This window comes from Elephantulus edwardii, unplaced genomic scaffold (assembly GCF_000299155.1).
Source record: "Elephantulus edwardii isolate Elephantulus edwardi_28Jun2011 unplaced genomic scaffold, EleEdw1.0 scaffold00032, whole genome shotgun sequence".
In the NCBI taxonomy this organism is placed as follows: Eukaryota; Metazoa; Chordata; class Mammalia; order Macroscelidea; family Macroscelididae; genus Elephantulus; species Elephantulus edwardii.
Window position 1 is genome coordinate 1244723 of NW_006399782.1, and position 25246 is coordinate 1269968.

The window sequence follows — 25246 nt, forward strand, 5'->3', positions numbered from 1 at the left end:
GGACAGAGCGGAGTTTAGGGCTGTTGTACATAGGGTCGCTATGAGTCGCAGGCGACTCGACGGCACATAACAACAACAACAACAACATAAATCACGCAGGAGAAAATTACCCATCTTTCTTTCTCAGAGCAACTGGTGGATTCAAACCACCTTCCTTTGGATTGGAAGCACAACTCCCTATCTGTAGGCTACCAGAGCTCCCTGATAATATATGTGTTTATTGTTCTTGTTGTTGTTATGTATTATCGAGCTGGAACCGACAGATAGCTGACCCTCCACTGGGTTTTCAGAGGCAATTAATCAAAAGGGAGGAGATTGCCTATTCTTCTCTTGCATGTATTTATTATGTATTTTAAACTTAGGCATAATTTATGTACAACAAAAGTAACTTTTTTCTGGTATGAGATATGAGCTTTGCCAAAACTTGTGTTGGTGTGTGTGCCCATGCCACAATCAGGACACACAGGGAACCTTTACTCCCAGAATCCCCTCCGGTTTGTTTATAGTCAGGCCCTCCTCTCACTCACTCTCCGCCCATCAGGCTTTTGTCTCTGGTTGTAGATATTGCAGAAAGTCTGGTGTTGTTTTTTTGTTTGTTTGTTTGTTTCCCAAATCATTGTCTTTTGTATTCATCATTGCATTTAGAAGTCCGTAATCATGTACTCTGGCTTTCATGAAGGTAAGCAACATGAGCTTTGAGAAAGAAAGGAGGGGAAATTATCTAAAACAGGACAGAATCTAGATCTCAGATTAGTGCTCATCCAAACCCAGAGTAGGACAGTCTTACAAAACTGGGCTGACCTGGATTTAGCCTCCAAAATGATTTAAAGCAAAAAGAATTAGGGAGCTCTGGTGGCCTAGTGGCAAGAAACTGTACTGCAATCCCAGGGGTACATGGTTCAAATCTGCCAGATGCTCTGCCGGAGAAGGAGGGACAATTTCCTCCTGTACCAGTCAGATATGATTTGATGGTACATGCACAAAAAATAATAAAAAATAAAAACATAATTTGGCAGGTAGGGGTAAAAGCAGGGCTATTCAAGTCTTGAGTTGCAATACTGAAAACTGTTAGGGGCAAATTCTTGAATGAACCAGGATGCATCAAAAGACAATGGAAGGAGGACACAGAGGCACTGTATGAAAAAGAATTGCCTGACACAGTACCGTTTTAGGAAGCAGCACATAATCAGGAACCAATGGTAATAAAGGAAGAAATTCAAGCTGCTCTGAAGGTATTGGCTAAATATCAGGCCCCAGGAATTGATGGAATGCCAGTTGACATATTGCAATGAACAGTTGCAGTCCTGGACTTGCTCACCATGTTGTGCCAAGATTCTAGAGGACAACTACCTGTCCAACTGACTGGAAGTGATCCAGATTTATTCCCATTACAAAAAAAAAAGTGATCCAATAGTGTGGAAATTATTGAACTATAGCATTAGTATCACATGCAAATAAAATCTTGTTGAACATTATGCAAAAACAACTGGAACATTGACAGAGAACTACCAGAAATGCAAGCAGAATTTAGAAGAAGCCATGGCACTGGGATATCACTGCTGATGTCAGATGGATCTTGGTTTAAAGCAGAAAGTACCAGAAGAATATCTTATCTATGTTTAATTGATAAATTAAAGGTATTTGACTGTGTGAATCACAACAAATTATGGCTAACATTGAGAAGAATGGGAATCCCAGAACACCTGATTGTCCTCGTGTGAAACCTATACGCAGAACAAGCTTTTGTCCAAACAGAGCAAAGGAACATGGCATGATTCAAAATTAAGAAAGGAGTGTGTCTTGGAAGTATTCTTTCTCTATACCTTGTCAATCTATATGGTGAACAAATCTTTCAAGTAGCTACACTTTATGAAGAAGAATTAGAAATGCCATTAGAATTAGAGAATGACTCCTTAACAACTTGTGTTATGCAGCTGACACAATCTTGTTCATCAAAAGTGAGAACTTGCTAAAGCAAATCAAGGACTATAGCCTTCAATATGGATTGCATCCTAACATCAAGAAAATAAAAAAACCTCACCGATGACCCAACAGCATCATGATAGAAGGAGAAAAATTTTTATCTTGTTAATGATTTAACATTGCTTAGATCCACAATCAACACTCTTGGCACCAACAGTTAGGAAATCAAAAGATAAGTTGCACTGGAAAGTCGGCTGTCAGGAACCTCTCCAGAGTACTGAATAGCAACGATGTCAGTCTAGAGACTAAGGTGTGCCTGATTCAGTCCATGGTCTTTTCAGTTGCTTGCTTTACATCTGAGAGGTGGACAATGACTAAGAATTACAGAAGAATTTATGTCTTTGAGTTGTGCTAATGAAGAGTATTAAATACAGAATGTACTTCCGAGAGAACAAACAGATCCATGATGGAGAAAGTGAAACCAGAGTGCAGGTGAGTTTCTCAAGAAGACCAAATGATACCTCAGAATTCTCAATTAAAAAATGGTCTGCAGTAGTTTAAAAATAGAGAATCGTTGGGAAGGAGGGGTAGAATTGCACTGAGTAATTGTTAAGAAAGCTATAAACTATCATTCAGCCATTAAAAATGACCTTTATGAAGTTTTCCAAATTGTTATTCTTTTTGGGTTTATTGTTTGTTCTTAAATAGCTTTGGAGTGAACAAAGGTAATCCTCCCAAATAGTCTTTTCCCTTTCTGTCTCCTAGCAGAAGCTTTTTTCTTTCACTTTAAGATTTAAAAACAATAAGAACATTATTCTGTAGAGTGTTTTGGGGTTTAGTTACAGTTATTTGTTACTTGTCTTCTTACTCTATATTTTCATTTTATTCCTATTTGGTGTTAGTCATCATATTTCAAGTAAGTTTTGTCATGTATTAAGACATGGATGAGTTTTGTGAAAAGTTTTTCTAATAATGCAATAGTAATATAATCGTAATTCTAATTTATAATATTAATTATAAATGATACAATAATAATGCAGGAAAAATATTTTATGGTAAATGAAAAAGAGCAAGATGTATAATTGTCTATCAAGTATATCCATACCCATATTAAAAATAAATATGCTTAAGATAAAGCCCAGAAGGCAGGAAGGAGGAACAGAAGGATTAATAGAATTGAGAGTCATAGAGAGATGGTTGAGGTGAGTGGGGTTACACTGTGATTATTGTAATTAATGGTAACCGTGTGTGAGCTACTGGTATTGGAGGGTTCTGAGCTGTGGGCCAGGAGCCTCTTGTTGGAGCCAATCAAGGCCTAGTGTGCTGGCCTGGGTGTTTTTCAAATCCATTTTGGCCTGGGTCTTCAGCTGATTGGAAGCAGGAATGGCATCCACTCCCTAAACACCATGGCTCTGGAAACTCTATGAACTTGTATAAATGTTGATAGTAATAGAAAGTCTTCAGGCTTTCCAAAGGGTCGCTATGAATCATGTTCAACTCAAAGGCAATCAACAACAACAACAACAAAAAATATGAAATATGTATACATGTATAAAACATAATGTGAGTGATTAAATTAGAAAACCAGTGTGTGTGTGTTTTAAGGTGAAAATGTAAAGATAGATTTATTAGAAAGTTATATTTCAAAGGTATGGACCTGTCTCCTTAAAAGGAAATATGGAGGAGAAGCTCATAAATTTGTTTGTAAACTTTCACTAAAGTCACAATTTTTAAAATTACTAGGAAAAAAGTATATGCTGAGAGAAAAATAATTTGAAGGAAATGAATCAAACTAATAGTTGGCATTTTGGAGAGAGCTTTGAGGAGTTGCTCTTTTCTTTCTGGGTCACAGCTCGGGGTCAATTCTGTTTAGATTCGTTTTGACCATGATCCTCTGCGCCCTACACTCAGCCTTCCACCCTCTGTGCTCTAGTCAGAGCCCCACACTCATCCTACAATCTTTCTCATTCTTTCTCCCTCACTAGCATAGGGTTTATTAGGGAAATAACAGGCTACAATTTGGGTTGCAAACACTAAGGTACAATTCTTCAGTCAGAACAGCTTCTTCTCAGGTATATTTGCAGTCAGGTTTCCAGCTTAACTAAACCTCACTGGACCCTGGGTCTCAGATCTGGTCCAATGCTTCCCAGCTCTTATTATTCTGCCAATTATGGTGTCTACCCCCGCCCCTCCACCAGTGAGCTGGAGTGAAACCCTGCGTGCTCTCTGGCTTTGTGAGGCTGTCTCATGCTGGTACAAGGTTCTCCACCATCTCAGTGGCTGCTCCTACTCTGGTCTGAGTCTCTATCTGCTGTGGGATTCTCTGGCCCAAAACACCACTGTTCACTTCTTCATTTATTTTATTTTATTATTTTGTGTGTGTGTACCGTCAAATCAGATCTGACTGGTACAAGAGGAAATTGCCTCTCCTTCTCCAGCAGAGCATCTGGTGGATTCAAACAGCGTACCTCTAGGATTGCATACTTCCTCATTTTTTATGATAGAAAAATTCCCTTCTCTGACTCTCTTTATCTTTAATAAATAATCCCATTTAAATATATTGCATTATTATCAGACATCTCAAATTCATTTTGTTATAAGAAGCTGGTGAGAAGTAGCAAATATTGTCATTGTTGTTATATGCTGTTGAGTCGGAACCAATTCATAGCTCTCTCTCCAGCAGGTTTTCAGAGACTGTAAATCTCAGAATTTAAAGATTGCCCAGCTTTCTCCCTTGCAGCAGCTGCTGGATTAGCACTGGCTGCGTTTGGAGTGGCAGCACCACTCCTTACCCCCTAGAGCATCAGAGCTTCCAGCAAATATTAGGCATTACCTATTTTAAAAGGGACCTCTGGAGGCCCAGTGGCAAGCAGCTGCACTGCAACCCCAAAGGCACAAAGTTCTAATCCACCAGCTGCTCTGTGGGAGGATGGGCAGTCTCCTCCTGTGCAATTAACTGCCTCTGAAAACCTGCTACAGACTCAGCTATGGGTTGGTTGCAACTCTACGGTACACAACAACAACCTATTGTAAAAGCTCTAGTTACTGGAGATTGTAAGGCTAGCACAGGATAGGGCAAGGCTCAGATCTGCTGTTGATAGGGTCACCAGGAATCATAGTCAACTTGATCATAGGCACCTAACAACAACAATGTCAAGAAAGCAGATCTTAAATAGAGCCACAAAGCTGGTCTTCGCCATGCTCAGCTCTGAGACCTCATTTCCTCCTATGTGCAATTCAAGGGTCTTCATCTACTTCCTGGTGTAGTTTTAGGCCCTCACCTCTGTAGTCCAGATCCTCACCTCCTCCCTGGTGTGGTCCTGGGCCTTCGCCTCCTCCCTGGTGTGGTCCTGGGCCTTCGCCCTGGTGTGGTCCTGGGCCCTTGCCTCCTCCCTGATGTAGTCCTGGGTCCTCACGTCCTCCCTGGTGTAGTTCTGGGCCCTCGCCTTCTAGAGCAGTGCTTCTAGTCTTAGTCTGTGGTCCATGCATCCCAGCCTCTCCAAGCCTCTTTCTCCCAAGGCCCTCCTAGGACCAGGACCCTCTTCAGACCAGTCCCTCCTCTGACCAATCACTCTTCTGACCAGTCCCTCCTCTGACCAGTCCCTCCTCTGACCAGTCCCTCTTCAGACCAGTCCCTCCTCTGACCAGGGCCTTCCTCTGACCAGTCCCTCTTCAGACCAGTCCCTCCTCTGACCAGTTCCCTCCTCTGTCCATCCCCTCCTCTGACCAGTCCTTCCTCTGACCAGTCCCTCCTCTGGCCAGTCCTTCCTCTGACCAGTCCCTCCTTGGACCAGATCCCTGCTCTGACCAGGGCCTTCCTCTGACTGTCCTCAGAGGCTCTCTCAGCACACGGTTGGCTCACCTCAGTCCTCCCGTCTTCCTAGGGAAAACCCTGCCCTCATGGGGCCAGCAGTTGCTGTCGCGGGACTTCGAGCTGCTGTGCCGGGATGGCAGCAGGGCCGATGTCACCGAGTGGAGGCAGTGCCACCTGGCCCGGGTGCCAGCGCACGCTGTGGTGATCAGGCCCGACATGGATGGGGGCCTCGTCTTCCGGCTCCTCAATGAAGGCCAGGTGAGCACAGAGCACCCACTCAGGCCGGGGGTGCTGGGTCTTCCCATCTCCCCAGGATGGGAGCTCAGGACCATCCCAGCAAGACAGGACCCAGCAGGGGGACCCAGGCCTCTGTGCTGCACTGGTCAGTGTGCATGAGTGACCCTCTGAGCTAGTGACGGAGAGGAGGGCTGTCCAGAAAGAGCTGGATGAAGGAGACTTGGAGACTCAGGGACCCTCAGAGAAAACTCTTTGTTTTGTGGCTCTTAAAACCACAACTAGACCCCCAGTTAGCAAATGACAGCAACGATCCATGTCCGGGTATTAGTGTTGCTATTGTTAGCTGCCTTCAACTGTTAGTTGAATAATGTTTTACTGAAATTGCTGCTTACAAGACAGAGATAAATTTGGCACATCCCTCCACCACGTTCCACAGTGATAGTGATTGTCAGGAGAGAGTTACAAGCCAGCCACGGCAGCCCAGGTAGGAGTCTGAGATAATTCGCCCCCTTCTGAACTAGGTAGGAAGCCAAGGCTGTGAGGTGAAGCAGCTTGTCTGAGAGGCAGAGCCAGGGGTTGAACCAGGCACCCCGGCTCTAGAATTTATACGTGCTTAACTTCCTCCCTCTGCTGGAACTTCAGCTGGTTTGGGTCAGGTCCCTGTTAACAAACTGGTTGTGTCTCTTCAGTAGAACTGCTAACAATCACAGACACACAGCATGGAATGAATTACCAGTACTGGGCATTACGGGAGACCTAAGACACGCTTATGTTCAGGTGGTTTGTTGGTTTGTTTAAAGCCATAGCATTTGACGCAGATCCTAGAGAACTGCAAAGCCCACAGAATTCAGTCCCCGCCCTCCATGTGACCTTCCCGGGTCGGGAGGGCAGGAGCCAAGGAATTGGGGGGAAGAAAGCCACGAACTGGACAAGCTGGATGCAGCTGCTCCTCCCCAGCTAGAGTCCAGCCCCTCACTGGAGTATGAGGTCAGGCCCAGTACTAGGGAGCAGGGGGTCTCTGGGGGCCAGAAACAGACAGAGCCCACCTACCTGAGAGGGTGGGGCTGTGGTCTGTGGCAGATGCGCCCTCACTGTCCTCATGGGCCTGCACGCTTTAGTAGGATTCCTTCCCGAGGACTCTTCTTCCTCAGGTCCCCTGCATGTAGGTCCTCACATCACCCACACCCCAACCCTAAGTCATGCTACAAACGGCAGGGGACAACAGGGACGGAGAGAACCACATGGTGACCTGCAGCCCAGGAGGCTCATGGGGGAGGTGGTGTCACCTGGTCCTGACAGGGGCCCCTGACCTGCGGTCACCACAGGAGGGAGCAGGCAGCAGGACTGTGGGAAGGGAGGGGAGCCCTGCAGCACACCCTCGCCTCACCCCTTCCCTCACACACAGCGTCTGTTCAGCCACGAGGGCAGCAGCTTCCAGATGTTCAGCTCAGAGGCCTACGGCCAGAAAGACCTGCTGTTCAAAGACACCACCTCGGAGCTGGTGCCCATCGCCACACAGACCTACGAGGCGTGGCTGGGCCACGAGTACCTGCATGCCATGCAAGGCCTGCTCTGTGACCCCAGCCGTAAGTCACCTCACATCCAGCTCACCTGGCCGTGAGTGTGGCCGGGGGCAGACACCCACCCCACGAGTCCTGGGTCTCTGTGGGAATCTGTTCCTCACTTCCCACACTCCGGGGGTAAGCAGGAAGCACCTCTGCTGTTTGAAGCCCTTCCTGCTTCAGGGGACCAGGATCTAGCCACCAGGGTCTGTCCATAAACCACCTGGGGACACGTCCAGTCAGTCTCCACAGTGTCTCCTTCCTCCTCCTCTTTGCCCCCCACGTCCTGCCTCCCTTCCTGCCCTGAGCCCTCATCCCACACTCTGCCTGAAGCCGGGAAAGTGGAGAGCCCAATGCGGGGTTAGAGGTATGACAGTGTGATCTGTCTTGGCCTCCGACAGAGATATGACAGTGTGATCTGTCTCGGCCTCCGACAGCCCCGAGAAAGCCCAGCTACACAGCTTAGGGGGGAAGGGGCCAGAATTCCCCTTGGATCTGGCTCCAAGCTCTTTCTGTTGAGTCATAGCCCTGCACAGCGCCCGCCTGGTCAGCCCATGCTCTCTGATTCCCGGGACCTGGTGAGCCTGGTGGTGACCTCGGGTGCACACCTGTGCAGGGCTGCCACACTACCTGCGCTGGTGCGTGCTGTCTACGCCCGAGATCCAGAAATGCGGAGACATGGCCGTGGCCTTCAGCCGGCAGAGACTCAAACCAGAGATCCAGTGCGTTTCGGCCGATTCCCCCCAGCACTGCATGGAGCGCATCCAGGTAAGGGTGGTGCAGAGAGGGCACCGGCGACGGGGGGCGGGGGGGCAGCCAGCAGGCAGTGCCCTGGGTGGCCTTACCCACCCTCTGTCAGGTCCACCTGACCTCCAGGGTGCAGGGGGCAGCCCAGGGAGATCTCCTGTGACAGCCCACAGACAAAGGGAACAGGGTAGGGTCCCTGTTTTCCCTAGATGAGGGGAAATTGTTCACTGATTTGGGGAGAAGGAACAGAAGACAGGCCTGACTCAGCCTGGACCACTGAGTGTCTGTCAGACCCCTTCTCTTTGAGTCTCTTTTCAGAGGCTATAAATAGCAAGGGAGGAGATTGCCCATCATCGTCCCGCCGAGCAACTGGTGGATTCAAACCGTGTTTCACAGTGTTCCTCAGGAACAAAAATATTTTATGTTTAGTAGACAATATTTAGTATATGAAAACCTTCAGATATAAATATGTGGGAAATAGAAATTCCTCATCTATATAGAGGGAGCTCCTGTGGCCCAGTGGTAAAGAGTTGCACTGTCAACCCAAAAACACACAATTCAAGTCTACCAGCTGCTCCCAGAGGAAGGTGGGCAGTCTCCTCCCATGGCATTTACAGCCTCTGAAAACCTACTGGAGGGGCGGCTACGAGTCACTTCCTACTCATAACAACATCTACATAGATGAAAAAGCATCTCATAAAACAATATGTGCTCGCGTACTGAGTGCAGTTTACACTGTTTTCTGATGTATTCCATCTTAGTTTTGTTGTTGTTGTTCTCGTAGCTTTTCATAACTCGTAAAATTTACTTGGACCCTTTAGGAAGGTCTGGTGGCCTAGTGGTTAGGAGCTGCACTGTCAACTCAAAGGCACATGGTTCGAGTCCACCAGCTGCTGTGTGGGAGAAAGATGGGCAGTCTCCTCCTGTGTGACTTACTGCCTCTGAAACTCTGCTGGAGGGTCAGCTATGAGTCAGTTCCAGCTCGATAGTACTTAAGACCATAACAAGCTAGATCCTTCAGGAGCTCTCATGGTACAGTGTTGAAGTGCTCCGCTGTTAACTGAAAGGCCAGTGATTCCAAGGGTGAAAAATGAGGGAGTCTGCTTCTGAAGAGATTTACGGCCTTGAAAACCATAGAGGCAATCTTACTTATCTTATGGGGTCACTGTGAGTCACTTGACTCCTGGGCAGTGGGTTTGGTCTCGGGGTCTTCTACTTGCAAACGCTGGCCCTGGTCTCAGAAGCACAGTTCAGCTCAAACCTGCTTCAATTCTCTTAGTGGAATCAGAGACCAGAGCACAGAAAAGCCACTAAAAGGCCTTCTGTCAGGGATGAGATCCCAATGGTCGCAAGTATGCAGTCTCAGGCCGGAGCACAGGCTTGTCAGCCTGTCCTAGATGCTTCTCTTCTTGTTTTTGAGAAGAAAGAAAGAAGGCCTGATGGTCAGGAGATACAACCTCCTGCCCAGGACCTTCTGCAGAGCAGGCCTCAGGTCAAGCCACAGCCCACCAGAGGTGTCTACACTGCCCTGGCCATAGAACCTGGAAAGAGGGGACTGGGCAGGAATAAACGGGGTAACCTCACAAGAGCTAAGCTTCCTGTGTGTTAAACCATTTCTATTAATCTTTGCAACTTTATAGGATGAGTTCAAGTATTAACTTCCATTTTCAGATGTTGAAGGAACCCTAGACCCAGGGATTAAAGGGCTTACTTGCTAACCACATGGTTGGTGGTTTGAACCCACCGGCTGCAGTGAAGAAGAGCAATGAAGCAGTCTGCTTCTGTAAAAATTCACAGCCTTGGAAACGCCGTGCGGCAGTCCTGCCGGGTTGCTACATGTCAAAATAGACTTGAGAGGAGAAAAAAAAGTAAAAAATAAAAACAAAATAGACTCGGCAGCAGCTGGTTTAGTTGTGAGGTGGTGTAGGTTGGTTTTGGGGTTTTTTTTTTTGTTTTTTTTTCTTTTTTAGTTGTGGAAATTGGAGCTGAGAGAGGCTGAGAAAATTATTTTTGAGAGGTCAAGGAACTGAGGAGGACAGAGGGCTTGACACACTGCTGTGACTTAGTCACCAGTCAACCCCTTTGAAGGCTCAGAGGGTCCACCTGCCCAGAGACTTCAGAGTGGGCAAGAGGGGGTGGGATGGGGGTGGCCAGAAGAGACTTCAGGAGGCCCTGTGGGAGTCCTGGCCCTGGGCCCCTCCTGCTCCTCAAACAAGGCTTTATCCCTCAGCTCTGGAGCCTCCTCCACCAGGCCCTGGGATCCACCATCCTTAATACCTGCCTCAGGCATCTATTCCACATACATCTGACAGATAAATATTACACTCCCACTGTGCACCAGCCCTGAGCGAGTATACTGTCCTCACAAGGATGGACACCCAACAGGAAGGCACCCCCAGCAAGTGTGAAGGCAGAGGGCACACAATGCTTCACTCAGAGAACAAGGCACTCAAGGGAACTCCGGGAAAGTAGTTGCTGAAAGAAAGAAAGAGAAACTCAGGAGCCAGTTGGTTTCAATGCTGTGGCTCTTGCCTCACAGGGACAAGAGGGACTGATGGACAAGACGGGATGAAGAGATCTCTTATTACTCTCCCAGGTTTTCCAGGGGGGCCTGAGGCCCCCCATCTCCAGGAGGATAAGACCTAGCACCATAGTCGGAACCCAACACACCCAGGATCATCCTGGGGCCCATCCTAACATCATCATTCTCTCTGTTCTCCTTCAGGCTGGCCAAATCGATGTCGTGACCCTGAAGGGTGAAGACATTTACACGGCAGGGAAGTTTTATGGTCTGGTTCCAGCGGCTGGGGAGCGCTATGCGGGTGAGAGTCGGTGCCAGACACTTGCCTCAACTGGGAAGATGCTGATATTTATTTGGATATAATTATCTCCCCTGAGCCCTTTACAGACGCTCCAGCCAGCTCTTTGGGTCAGGAGCTGACTTCAGAAGAGCTGTGAAGTCTCCCCAAAGGCCACAGGCAGAAGATGGTGTGAAAAAGCAGGGGAGCTAGGGAGGGGTCCCCCTCTCAGGAGTGGGGAACAGGCCCAGCCACAGATTATAAGGAATACTGCCTCTTGCTCAGTTTCCCCCTCTGTGAGCTGGCTGCTGGCTGTCACTGGAGAAACCCTCCTGTCCAGGCCTCAGTTTCTCTATCTGTTCAATGAGAACATCTGGAACCAACGGCAAGACCTTCTGGAGAGGGTCAGAGAGGCAGTAGTTTAGACTTTACAGACCACTATGAGAGAGAGAGATAGAGAATGTTTTTAAATATATAAAACCATCCCTTTAGACACGGGCTTCCCTCCATCAGAGGGTCTCTGGGCCTCTTCCAGCCCTGAGGGTGTTGGCCCCAGACCTGCCAGGATCCTGCCTTTTCATATACTTACACTTCAAGCAGCCTGAGCTTGGGATCTGGCTTTTCTTCTGTAGTGACCCTGGAGGGCCCTCCTCCAGCCTTCCACTTGCGTGTGAGAATTTTCTGAGCTTAGAGAAAAGGCTTCTGAGGCCTCAGCTAAGCCTGTATTTTTCTCCCGGGAGGTGAGAAAATCAGCACCTGGGTGTGGAGACTGACTGTCCTGTGTCCCCCTTGGAGAGCCAAACCCTAGGACAGGGTTCACTGGGATGGCACCCAAAGTCACAGAGCCCCCCAGAATCCAGCATTCTGAGGGTGAAGGAAAGGAAGATTCTTTTGTCATGAAAACTGTTGTGAGAAGGGGCAGGTCTCTAAGAAATGGAGCCACAGCTTAGCTGCCTCTCAGGACCAGGGGAGATTAGCTCCCCAAACCCCTTAATGGCCGCAGGTTTTCATCTGCACAGACAAGCCTGGGAAGCCAAGGGGGCAGCTCCCAGCGGAGGGAGCTGGGGCAGTGGGTGCGAGGGGAGGGTCCTGTGGGATCCACCTCTTTCCCCTCACTGGGGAGGACCAGGTGAGAGGCCCTCCAGTGATGTCACCTCTCCCCCAGCGGAGGACAGGAGCAACTCGTATTTCGTGGTGGCCGTGGTGAAGCGGAACAGCTCCTACGCCTTCACCATGGACGAGCTGCGGGGCAAGCGCTCCTGCCACCCCGTCTTCGGCAGCCCTGCAGGCTGGGACATCCCCGTGGGTGCCCTCATCCAGAAGGGCTTCATTCGGCCCAAGGACTGTGACGTCCTCACAGGTACCTCTCACAGGGACCAGTTCCAGTTGTTGTCTGGGGATGGTGGCCAGCTCTGAGAGCCCGGGCCCTCCTCCTGCATGTCCCCACAGAAAGGCAGCATTGACAAGAGTGTGTTCTGGGGAGGCTGGGAAACATTCTGAGCCACACCTAGAGGAGTCAGCGAGCTCTGGTGGCCTAGTGGCAAGGAGCTGCACTGCCAACCCGAAGGCACAGGGTTCAAATCCACCAGCTGTTCTGTTAGAGAAAGAGGACCAGTCTCCTCCCATAGGCTTTATTGCCCCTGAAAAACCCTCTAGAGGGTCAGCTATGAGTTGGTTCTCACTCAGCAGCACACAACAACATAGAGGTCCAGGGGGTCCATCCTGTCTAGTCATTCTTTGTCCCATGGCACCTACTCTCTCTCCACTTACTCCCCCATGGCCAGTCCTTCCTCCTTATCAGTGGTGTGGAGCCATGGTCTGTGGGCAGTGGGAGTGAGGAATGGGCCCGGCCAATATTGTTCCTCCTTAAGACTGTCCCTTGGGTTTACCGGAGTCGTTGTTGGTCAGTATTCAAACATCTGCACAAGAACAGAGGTGTCTGTATCAGTTCTGGGTGGGAGTAGACCAGGAGGCTAAAGAGGCCTTCATCAAGCACCACCATGTGCCAGGAGGTCCTTCTCTGGGTCAAATCCTGTAACGGTGGTGGAGGCAGGCCGGCAGCGAGAAGCTGCCCAGCTCCATGGACCGTCTGCACACACTTCTGTGCTGGCTGGCACCTCGGGAAGGTAACATCATTTCTTAGCCCCCACCACCTCGCAAGCACGCACAAGTATTGGTCTGACTGGAACAGAAGAGCTTATAAGGTGGTGAGCTCACTGTCCCCGAACAGCATCCAAGAAAAGGCCAGTGACCACTCACCAGAGGTGTTGATGGGATTCCTTTATTTCAGCTACCTCTCAATCCCCACCCTCCCTGAGATCCTGACAGGAGGAGACTGCTGCTCTTGTTGGGTGTGGAGTGTGGAGTGGTGGCATCAGCTGGAGGGCCAGACAAGGCAGCAGATGTGTGGGGAGAAGCCCACCCGGGCCTGCCCCATCCTCCACTAAAGCCTCACCACAGCCCCTTCCCTTCCCACACAGCAGTAAGCGAGTTCTTCAGTGCCAGCTGCATGCCTGTGAACAACCCCAAAAACTACCCATCCTCACTGTGTGAGCTCTGCGTGGGTGACGAGCAGGGCCGCAACAAGTGCGTGGGCAACAGCCAGGAGAGATACTACGGCTACAGCGGTGCCTTCAGGTACTCGGTCTCGAGCCCTCAGGCGGGTGTGGGCCTGGTGCAGAGGGAGGGAGCCTCCTTCCTAATGTCTGCCACTTCCCCAATCTGCAGGTGCCTCGTGGAGAATGCTGGGGAGGTCGCCTTCGTCAAGCATACAACCGTCTTTGACAACACAAATGGTGTGTGTGGGAACTCGGGCCAGAGCTGGGCCAGACGTGTGAGGGGGCTGTTCCAACACCCAGCGCAACCCAGGCCCTGGATGTTACAGGGACTGGGGGCCTGTGTGGCCTAGCAGGCCTGCCCCGTGGGAGTATGAACAAACTCCTTGGCAGTTTTGGCTTTTTTTTTTTTTTTTTTTTGGTGTTGAGGACCTTCCAACGCCGGCTCTTTGTATATTCTGCAGGCCCTCTCCACATCCCAGGCTTTAACACCCCAAACACTGGAGGTCTTCTTGATCCTGTCCTAATAGGTCTTTTCATGGAGATTTAGTCCAGTAACACTGACCCTGGGGAGTTGGAGAAGGGGAAGCACAGCCCGTTGGGGAATGAACATCAATCCATATTTCAGATCCCCGACCCTGCCATGCCAAGGGGGATTCTATTTGTGTGATAGAGCTGGGGGGATTAGGGAGCTTCAAACCCTGAGGCCTGTGTGTTGTCCCTCTCCTTGCCCAGCCTCCCACCACAAGGGACACCTGGATGGATGCTCCCCTACAAAGTGAGGGCTCTGTCTGGGGCCAGACCTGCCCAGCCTGTGGCCCTGGGACGGAGTCGGGGGTGAGGTTTAGAAAAGACCTTAGGAGATTCACTGCAGTAAAGCACCCCGCTCTTTGTCCCACCTCCCCACTCATTTCTCATCGTCATTATATTCATCTCTATTCTTGGATTGATTTCAAGTTCCTTCTGGAAGTGGGATGAGGGTGGCCATGAAGTGAATATCTGAAAACATAAAACCAACCGGCTCCTGTGAGCTGTGTTTTTTGGGATATCTTGGACCAAACCACCTGCTTCAGAATCACTGGGATTCTCGCTTTAAAATACAGGTTCCTGGTTTAAAATACAGGTTCTGAAAAATACAGGCTCACTTCAAAATACACCCCAGACCATCTGAATGAGGTGCTTTGCAACTGCAGCCCTTAAAGTGGCATCTCACAGATTCCCCAGATGAAGCTGCACCTCTGATTTGAGGATGTCGGTCTCTGGTGTGGGGGGCGTCCACTGTCACCCTGCGGACCCCACCTCACCTCCAATATTCAACACCCACAGAAGGGGTTCTTTGGTGAGGTGAACCTGAAAGTGGAAGTCACAATGCCTTGCATTACTATCTCAAGGACCAAAGGTTTTTCTTTTTTTTTCTCTTTTCATTTATTCATTGCTGCACATTTTCTCTCCACCCCACCCCGAACCCTCCCTGCAAAGCCGATTGTTCTCATACGTATAATGCATAATCATATATTCCTTCCAGATAGTTCTTCCCCTCCTCTGTTCTAATGCAGTGTCCATTACCTATCCATTCTGTCTCCATTCCAAACAAGCTTTCTAAAGTGCCCGTCCCATAGTAAATGGTCAGTAGGCAAAACTCTGAAATATCATTAGCATGGCTGGGCTGTCTGGCCCTGGTGACAGTGCAGTTGGAGAATCCTCCCCACAGTGAAGGATTTAGGGGTCCAAGAGGATAGCAGTCTCTCTCTCTGCCTATCTCCTCAGGCCATAATCCTGAGCCCTGGGCTGCAGGACTCAAATTTGAGGACTATGAGCTGCTGTGTCCCAACGGGGCTCGGGCCGAGGTGTCCCAGTTCTCGGCCTGCAACCTGGCACAGATGCCATCCCACGCCGTTGTGGTTCGACCAGACACCAACATCTTCTCTGTGTATGGACTGCTGGACAAAGCCCAGGTGAGCCAGGCCCAGGCTTGCTCGGTGGGGGCGGGAGCAGGGACCAGCCTCTCCGAGGAATGGAAGAAGCCTGGGGGGTATTCTGTGAGTTTCACTTACCCAAAAGCATCCCTCAACAACTGCTAATCCCACACCCTCCCATCGCCTGTGTCAGTAAAGTTTCCATCTTCTCTGGATCATTCCCATCAGCAAACAAACCCATCACTTCCACCATCTTTAAAATCAAACACGTATTTTCCTGCTCTCCATCTCCCCTTGATAGCAAAACTCCAAAGAGTTAGCTGTGCTTTGGGATCACCGATTCCTCTCCTCTGCTCTCCCCCAAGGACAGAGACTCGTCTAGACAGGCCCCCACAGGCTCTGAGACTGCCCTCATCGAGGTTCCAGGGACTCCACGTTGCAGGTCCTCAGCCTGCCACACCCTCACCCCTTAAATCACTTTTCCCACTTGTGTTCCCAAGTCCTCCCAGATGCCCAGCTCTCTTCTTGTCTCTCCTGGAAGCCTCCTTCTCAATCTCCTTTCAGCTTCCTCTTCAGCTCCGTGACCTGAAACTCTGGAGGCCCCCAGCTCAGTCTGAAGCCCTTTTACCCCTGTTGCTCTCACCCAGACTCACCTCGTTAAATACCAGCCATAAACAATTTTGCTTGCAGAAAGTGAAGAAGGCTTGAAGCACTTACTGCAGAAAACCAAAGACTTGTTGCTACTTGTTGCTGAGTCAACAGTGACTCTTAGCAACCCTGTTTACACAAGTATGAACCCTTATCCTGTGCTGTCCTCATCATCTCGGATATACCTGAGTCCATTGTTAGAGTCACCGCGTGAAACCATCCTCTGGAAGGTCTTCTTTCTCTCTTATGTTGACCTTCCACCTTTCTGAACACGATGCTCTTCTCCAAGGCCTGGCCCAGAGCATGTGAGATGACATTTCACCCTCTTTGCTCTCAAAGAACACCCTGGTTATCCTCTCTCCAAGTCAGACTTGCATGTTCTTTAGGCCGTCTGTGGGATATTCCATGCTCTTCTCCAACAACACAGCTCAAAGCCATCAGTTCTCCTTGTGTCATCCTTAGTCGGTGTCCAGCTTTCAGATGCAAAGCAAGGGATCAAAAAGAACATGCCTTGGGTCAGGTGCACCTTACTCCTTGCTCTTTAACACTTTGGAGGGATTCCCGGAAGCAGATTTTTACATGATTTAATTTCCTGACTGCTCTTATCACCAGTGTTGATTATGGATTCAAGTAAGATGAAATAATTGGCAATTCAATCTTTTCTCCATCTATCCTGATGTTTCCTATTAACCTAGTGCTGAGGATTTTTATGTTATTGAGAGGTAATCCATATTGAGGGCTATAATCTTTGCCCTTCTGAAGTCAGCTTTTCAAGTCTTCCTCACTTTAGCAAGCAATGTTGTATCCTCTAAACAATGCAGGTTGTTGATAAGAGGTTATAGCCTTCAATATGGATTATATCTCAACATCAAGAAAACAAAAGTCCTCACCAGTGGGCCAGTAGATAACATCATGATAGATGGGTAAAAATTTGTCAATTATTTCATTTTATTTGAATCTGTAATCAGCATCCATGGTAGTTGTTGTTATGTGCCATCAAGTCACCTGTGACTCATAGTGACCTTGTGTACAGCAGCTCTGAACCCTGCCTTGTCCTGAGCCAGTCTCGCTGTCTCCAACACACCTACCCTCATTATACAAGGTACTGTGTCAACCCATCTCATCTGGGGACCTGCTCTTCTGTGCTGTCCTTCCCGAGCATGATGCCCTTCTCCAGGGACAGGTCCCTCCTGGCCACATGCCCAAAGTATGTGAGACAGAGCTTCAAAATCCTTGCCTCCAAAGAGCATCTTTGTTTCACTCTCTCCAGAACAGACTTGTTTGTTCTCTTGGCAGTCCATAGTATGTTCAATACTCTTCTCTAGTTCTTGTTGTTGTTGTTGTTGTTGTTGATTGCCTTCAAGTCAAGCATGTCTCATAGCGACCCTATGAAAAAGCCTGAAGACCTTCTACAACTATCAACATTTATCAAAGTTCATAGAGTTTCCAGAGGCAAGTTTTTAGGAAGTGGATGCCACTCCTGCTTCCAAACCTTACAGAATGTATTATTGGTTGAGTCGCCTGCGATGCATAGTGAAACTGTACAGCGACTCTGAACTGTTCCCTGTCCTAAGCCAGTCACATTAACTCTGACACAACTATCCCTATTGCCCCACCCTTTTGAGCATGATGTCCTTCTCCAAGGACTGATCTCTCCTGGCCACATTCCCAAAGCAAGTGAGGCAGAGCTTCAAAATCCTAGCCTCCAAGGAGAGACTTGATTTCACTCTATACAAGACAGACCTATTTGTTTTCTTGGCAGTCCATGGTATGTTCAAGACTCTTCTCCAGCACCACAAGTCGAAGGCATCTATTCTTCTGTCATCCTTAGTCATTGTCCAACTTTCTGAAGTATAACAAGAAAACCATGGCCTGGATTAGGTGCACCTTTGTATCTAGGTTAAAATTGTTGCTTTCCAGCACTCAGGAGAGGTCCATGACACCAGATTTTCCCAGTGCAATTCATCTTTTGATTTCCTGACTCTTGGTATTAAGTGTTGATTGTGGATCTGACAAGCTATTACGGTGCTGCCAATTGGCCCAGTGGTGAAAATCTTTGTCTTCTTGATGTTGAGCTTCAATCCATATTGAGGACTACAGTCCTTGACCTTTTGCAGCAAGTGCTTCAGTTTTAACAAGTAAGGTTGTATCATCTGCATACTGTAGGTCAATGAGTCTCTCTTTAATCTTGATGCCACACTCCTCCTCATAAAGCCCTGCTTCCCAAATGATCTGTTCTGCATACAGATTGAAAAGGTAAGGGGACAGGATGCATCGCTAACACACTCCTTTCCTGATTTTGAACCATGCAGTGTTTCCTTGCACTGTTCTGAGGACTGCTTCTTGGTCTTACTCTCGGCTTTCTGCCAAGATCCATCTGATATGGCAATAATGTCCCTAGTGCCATGACCTCTTCTAAACCCAGCCTGTATTTCTGGTAGTTCTCTGTCAATGTACTGTTCAAGTATTTTCTGGATAATCTTCAGCAGGATTTTGCTAGTGTGTGATTTTAGTGATATTGCATAATTTCCACACTCTGCTGGGTCACCTCTTTTTTGGAATGGAAATAAATATGGATCTCTTCCAATCAGTTGGCCAGGTAGTTGTCCTCCAGATTTCTTGGCACAACTTGGTGGTTAGCATACTTGTCTGTCAGATATTCCTTTAACAGTGAACATCCAAATTAACACAGACTAAGAAAGATTGGCAATCCACTTTTAAACTATAACTGGCCTTTGAAAACCGTATGTACAGCAGAGTATACTTAGACTAATAGATATAGCAACTGAACTTGAACCTTCTCCAGTATCACAATTCAAAGGCATTAATTCCTCTGTCATCCTTAGTCATTGCCCAGCTCTCTGATGCATAGCAAGTAATTATAAAGACCATGGCTTTCATCAGGCCCACCTTAGTCTCTATGCTGACATCATTGCTCTTTAGCACTTTGGAGAGTTCCCTGGCAGCAGACTTCTCCAGTGCAATTTGACTTTTGATTTCCTGTGTGCTTGTGTCAAGAGTGTTGATTGTGGAGCTGAGTAAGCTGAAATTGTTAACAACTTCAATTTCTCCTCTATATATATATCATGGTGCTGCCAATTAGCCCAGTGGTGAGAATCTTTGTCTTCTTGATGTTATGCCTCTATCCATATTGAAGACTACACTCCTTAACCTTCTGCAGCAAGTGCTTCAGGTTCTCCTCAGTTTCAGCAAGCAAGGTTGTGTCATTTGCATAACATAATTTGTTGATGAGTCTTCCTCCAATCTTGATGCCACATTCCTCCTCATAAAGTTCAGGCTTCCAAATTATCTCTTCTGCATACAGATTGAAAACGTATGGAGACAGGATGCATCCCTGTCACACTCTTTTCCTGATTTTGAACCATGCAGTGTTTCTTTTTTATGTTCTGACGACTGCTTCCTGGCCATGAGTAATAGCAGTCAACTGCTATCAAGGACCTCTCCAAAGTGCCAGTGAGCAAAGATGTTAAAGACTGATCCGAGCTATAGTATTTTTAATTGCTTCCTATGCATCTGGAAGTTGAACAATAAAGAAGAAACAATGCCATTAATTGTGGTGCTGGCAAAGATTAATGACTATTTCTTGGCTGCCTAAAAGAACAAACAAGTCTTTATTGGGGGGAGTGCAACCAGGGTGCTCCTTAAAGCAAGGATTGTGAAATTGAAACTTCATCTCACATACTCTGGACATGTCAAAACGGGCCAGTCCTTGGAAAAAGACATCACGCTGGGAAAGGTAGTGTCAGAGAAAGAAAGGAAGGACCTTAAAGAGATGGATTGACACAGTGACTGACAATGGCCTCGAGCCCATTGATGTGGGAGATCGTGAGCATGACAGATCGTGGCACAGGACAGGGCAGAGTTCAGATCTGTTGTTCAGAGTTGTCTCCTGGATGGGACTTTGCAACAACATAAGCAAACGCCTCCAAATTTGCGTCCTTAGACCCTCTTCTTCCTTCAGCTCAAAACTTGTACATCCAACAGCTACACACTTACCCTTTGGGCTTGTCTTGCCAACAGGTATCTCCAACTAACAAGTCCAAAGGTGAATCCCTGTTCCTCTGAGTCTTCCCAGAAACTCCAGCACTTCGGGGATCATTTCTGACCTCTGTCTTCTTCTCACACTTCATGTCAAATTCCAGCAAATCCTGTTGGCTACATTTTTCAAATGCATCTAAGTCATCACCTACTCCACTACCAGTGTTAGAATTAGAGCCCAGTTTGTATGACAATAGAGCCCAGGTTTCTAATATGTCCCTCCCACCGCTGAGGGCCTGGGCTAAGCCTACCTCCCACCTGCCCCACTGTTATGCTCACCAGTCCTTGTCCTAAGCACTAACATTATTTATAATCTTTTCCCCACAGAGCCCCTCTCTATGTATTCTTTACCTTGGCTCTCTCCCTGGGCTTTCCTGAGCAGGGTCCCTAAGCTCTCTGCAGTAATGTGGGAAACGCTATGTGAATGTACATTTTTCTAGAAAGAAGCTGGTCAATCTCATCAGATCCTCAAAGGAATCTCTTTTTTAAAAGTTGCTGTATTAGTATATGCTGTAAATACCTCCATGTCTACAGGAGTATCAACAGGGAGCAAAGTTAAGTTTCACAAAAACATGTGCTGTGGAGACAGCCCCCACTCATGGAGTAGAGTTGCTTCATAGGTGGGACCTTTTGGAAGCAGATCGACTGAGCTTTCTTCCAAGGTGCCATTGTTGTTATCAGGTGCTGTGACGTCAGCGGATGCATGGTGGCTCTAGTCTGACAGAACTAAACCCCACGTGATTCTGCACCATTCTCACAATGTTTGCTGTGTCTGTTGGCGCAGTCGCTGTGTCAGTCCGTCTCATTGAAGCTCTTACTCTCTTTCACTGACTATGTGCTTTTCCAAGCATGATGTGTTCCTCCAGAGACTGGCCCCTCCTGGCCACATAGCTAAACTATATGAGACAAAGTCTTACCATCTTGGCTTGTCAAGAACACTCTGGCTGCACCTTATCCAAGACACAGTTGTTTGTTTGTTTGGCACTTCATGGTATATTCAGTATTCTTCACCAACACCATAATTTAAAGGCATTGATTCTATTTTGCTCTTCGTCATTCATTTCCCATGCATAATTGATAATACCAAGGCTTGAGACAGGCACACCTTAGTCTTTAAACTGACATCATTGCTCATTGGCACCTTAAAGTGGTCCTTGGCAGCAGATTTGCCCAATGTAATGCATCATTTGATTTCTTGACTGTTAACGTGGAAATTGATTGTGGATCCATGTAAAATTAAATCTTTGCCCACTTCAATCTTATCTCCGTGTCATCATATTGTTGATTGGGCCACTTGTGAGAATCTTAGTCGTCTTCATGTTGAAGGCTACAGTCTTTGATCTTCATCAGTGTTTCAAGTCTTTGTTTTCGGAAAGCAAGCATCTGCATATTGCAGGTTGTTGATGAGTCTTCCTCCCATGCTGATGCCTCATTCCACCCCTCACCTGTCACATTGTCAGACCATCACAGCCTGTGTGTGGCTTTGACTCTGGAAGTTAGGCCACCAGTGTTTGTTACACTAACTGGGTCATCCACTGTGGACAGCTTTCAGTGGCCCTCTTCAGACTAAGACGAGGAAGCAAGCCTGGCCATCCATTTCTGAAATAACATGTTCTTGAAACTCCTATGAATAGCGGTGGAAAGAAGGTGTCTCTGGGTGGATTTATAGTGCTAAATTTTCATTAATAGTCAAACTCTTAACCACGTGTACCTCCTAGGAACTCCAGAGGATCTATTACCCAAACCCCAAACCTCAAACCCCACTGCTAGTGAGTTGATCCTGATGCATACAGACCCTTTAGAACAGAGTTGTAGTTGTTGTTGTCATGTGCTGTCTGAACTAACTCCTAGGTGGAGCTCCAGCAGGTTCTCAGAGGCTGTAAATCACACGGGGGGAGGTTGCCCATCTTTCTCCCATGGAGTCGCTGGTGGATTCCAGCAACTTGTCTTTGGGTTGACAGCACATTTACCCTATAGGGTCTCCCAGGAATCCTTAGAGAACTGTCGTCCTTACAAACATGATGGCCACGCTTTTCTCCCTCAGAGGTTTAAGGTCATTCAGTCAGCAGCTGAGTGCTTTGACCATGATGCCACCAGAGCCCCTTGAGGACCGGTTACCACCTCACGGCAGCCCCCACAGAGTCCCCCAGGCTGTAAATCTTCCGCGGGGTGTGCCACCTCATCTTTCTCCAGGGAGTGGCCTGCGGGCTCGGTTAGCAGCCCCAGCTCGTGCCTTACGCCACGGGCGGATTGTCCTCCAGAAATGATTGATGCCTTTACTCCTTCTGTTCCTCTTGATCACTGTTTAAAAACTGACGTGGGCATTGATCCATGTTCTCCAGATGTCCTTCGATGTGTGTACATATTTATAATCTCTCCTACTACTCTGTGTCTGCGTCAAAGCGCTTTTAGGGCTGTAGCCATACCACCATTTAATCGAGGGATCCTCAGAGGGCAGGGAGAGCCGCACAATCGCTGGGCCGTGAGGAAGGCTGTCGATCGCCTCACTGAAGTCAACTCTAACTCACCCTGACTTTATGTACAACACAACAAAACGTCACCCGCACGGTCGCAGCCCCACGCCCAGCCTGTACCAGCCCCTCCTGCAGTGACCGTGACAGCCCGTGTCGGCGGGCATCTCCCACACCTTCACTGGCTGTCAGCCAAACACAACATCCACCACTACTGAGTGGTCTGTCCTGATGACATGCCCACAGCAAGCGAGCTAGTCAGTGTTCTGTTCTGATCTGTCAGGTTTCCGTGGGCTAGGTTCAGATGTCTGTCACCAGGCCTTTAAGCTTCCTCATCTTAGTCTGGACATTCTCCTTAAACCTATCCACCGTGAGTAACTATGGTAGCATTTGGAATACCAGTGGTATTTCCACAACATGCAAACTATTACAGTACAACAGACTGGTAGGAGATGAAGAGAGTGGGTGAGAAAAAGGATATTTCTATCACCTATTGTTATTACTAACAGTATTAGTATTACTGATGACAGATTGAAATGCTTTCACAGTGATCTTGTTCTGGTTTAAGAGGAAAAAAGACCCATAATATAGAGTGAGATACTGCAGAAAAGGTTGGGAAACAATGAGCAGGTCTTTCAGGCTAGGAGAACACGTCCGTAATCTCATCTGGGCTCAGGTGGCCTAGTCCACGGGGGCCTGTGCTGATGCCCCAAAGCCTTCGCCTCTCTGGTGGTTCAAACCCACCAGCACCTGCATGGAAGAAAGATGGGAACTCTCTTCCTGTGTGGTTTACAGCCTCCGGAACCCAGTGGAGGGTCAGCTGGGAGTCAGTTCTACCTCAACGGTGATGCAGTCTCTCCTTGTGTATCTGACACTTTCCTTCTACGTCTGTCACATAGTATAAAGCTCCTAAGTATCTTATGATGGTGCCTATAGCCCTGTGCTTTCCTAAAAATCTCTTGATGATTGAGCCCCATTGTCAAGTTTAGGGTTTTAAAGCAGATGGAGGCTCCTGAATCACTTGCTCATTGGTTCTCTGTATCAAAAGCAATCAGAAGCAAGAGGTCGCCGGGCCAGTGAGAAAGGAGATGTACTTGTGTTGCTTGCAGGACCTGTTTGGAGATGACCACAACAAGAATGGCTTCAAAATGTTTGACTCCTCGGACTACCATGGCCAAGACCTGCTTTTCAAGGATGCCACCGTCCGAGCCGTGCCTGTGGGGGAGAAAACCACCTACCGAGACTGGCTGGGCCAGGACTACGTGGCGTCCCTGGAAGGGATGCTGTCTCAACAGTGTTCCAATGCAGGTAGGGTGGCCGGGAAAGGTGGGAGCTGTGGAGGCCCAGGGAGGGGCTGCATCACGCCACGCAGTGGGAGCAGGTGCAGGTTGTCTGCCGCCGCGTCATCGGGGCTGTCTGGAGTCACTGAAAGTCTCCCGGGTTCTTAGTGACACAGGACAGAGGCCCCAGTTTCACACACAGCCAAAGCTGAGTGTCCCGGGGACCCAAACCGGGAGCCATAGACAATCACAAGCAGAAGCACAGACTGTGTCACCCAAACAGATCTGGGTAATTAGCATAAGTGCTAATTATAATAGTCTAAAAAGGGGTGGAGGCAGCTACATACATATGCATGTAGTGTCATTTTGAAAGGAATGCATATGTAAAGAAAGGCGTCCTGGTGGTGTCTAACATGTGTAACATGTTGGGCCACTAGCCAAAAGGTTGGTGGTTCGAATGCACCAGCTGCTGTTCAGGAGAAAGATCCTCCTGCAAAGATTTATTGCCTCAGAGCCTGGTGAGGGTCCCTTTGAGATTACTCATAGGTAAGAAACCAGAGGAAAAGTGGGGGGAGGGTTTGTCTCAAGTAAGTTAGAGTACTGGAGTCGCCTGAGGTTAGTGCACTTCCAGGGCTGAAGGGCCACAAACAAGGCTGTGGTACCATGAGGCCTTACTGCTGTGTTTGCTCCCCCAGCCGTCACCACCTCCAGGGGGCCCTCCCTGATGCTGCTGCCGCTGGCCCTCATTGCTGTCCTCCTGCAGCCCTGCCTCTGAAAGCAAGCCTCGCCCTCTCTCCAAATGGAAACCATCTCCAAAAAAATCCAGATACATAAGGCCTTTCTTTCTCCTTGGTAAATTGGGCAACAGTGCTTACAGAAGAAACTCGTGATGGGAGGGGAGGAGTGAGAACGCGCCTCCAGTCAGCGATGAAGTTTCTGGGAGCGTTTTGAACTGGAATAAAGACTAAGAAAGTCCCCCAACTTGGACGGGAGCAGGTTCCTCCTGCTGGAAGCCAGCCGTCTGCCTCCCAGGCACCACCTGGCCCTGTGCTACCTGAGGCGGCGCTGGCGGCCCCCCGTCACACCCGCCCACGGCTGGCACAGGCCCTGCTTCCCTGCACGCTCTCCCACCGCATGGAGCCTCACCAGGCTGGAGCTCAGAAAAGTCCAGTTACCAAGGAAACAGGCAGAGCCCCACTTCCCACACGGCCTCTGCTGGAGCCGAGCCTGCCCTGC

At 48.4% G+C, this 25246-nt stretch overlaps 1 protein-coding gene across 1 annotated transcript in view; it reads left to right on the forward strand.

Annotated features, from left to right (window-relative positions):
• MFI2 (antigen p97 (melanoma associated) identified by monoclonal antibodies 133.2 and 96.5) overlaps window positions 1-24785 on the forward strand; it is a 41821-nt gene extending 17036 nt beyond the window's left edge. The window contains exons 7-16 of the mRNA XM_006884286.1: window positions 5808-5995; window positions 7380-7560; window positions 8153-8304; window positions 11009-11105; window positions 12247-12441; window positions 13562-13718; window positions 13809-13876; window positions 15404-15591; window positions 23840-24038; window positions 24706-24785. Coding sequence (XP_006884348.1) covers window positions 5808-5995; window positions 7380-7560; window positions 8153-8304; window positions 11009-11105; window positions 12247-12441; window positions 13562-13718; window positions 13809-13876; window positions 15404-15591; window positions 23840-24038; window positions 24706-24785 — 1505 coding nt within the window. The remainder of the gene's footprint in view (window positions 1-5807; window positions 5996-7379; window positions 7561-8152; window positions 8305-11008; window positions 11106-12246; window positions 12442-13561; window positions 13719-13808; window positions 13877-15403; window positions 15592-23839; window positions 24039-24705) is intronic.
• The last annotated feature ends 461 nt before the right edge of the window (window positions 24786-25246 follow it).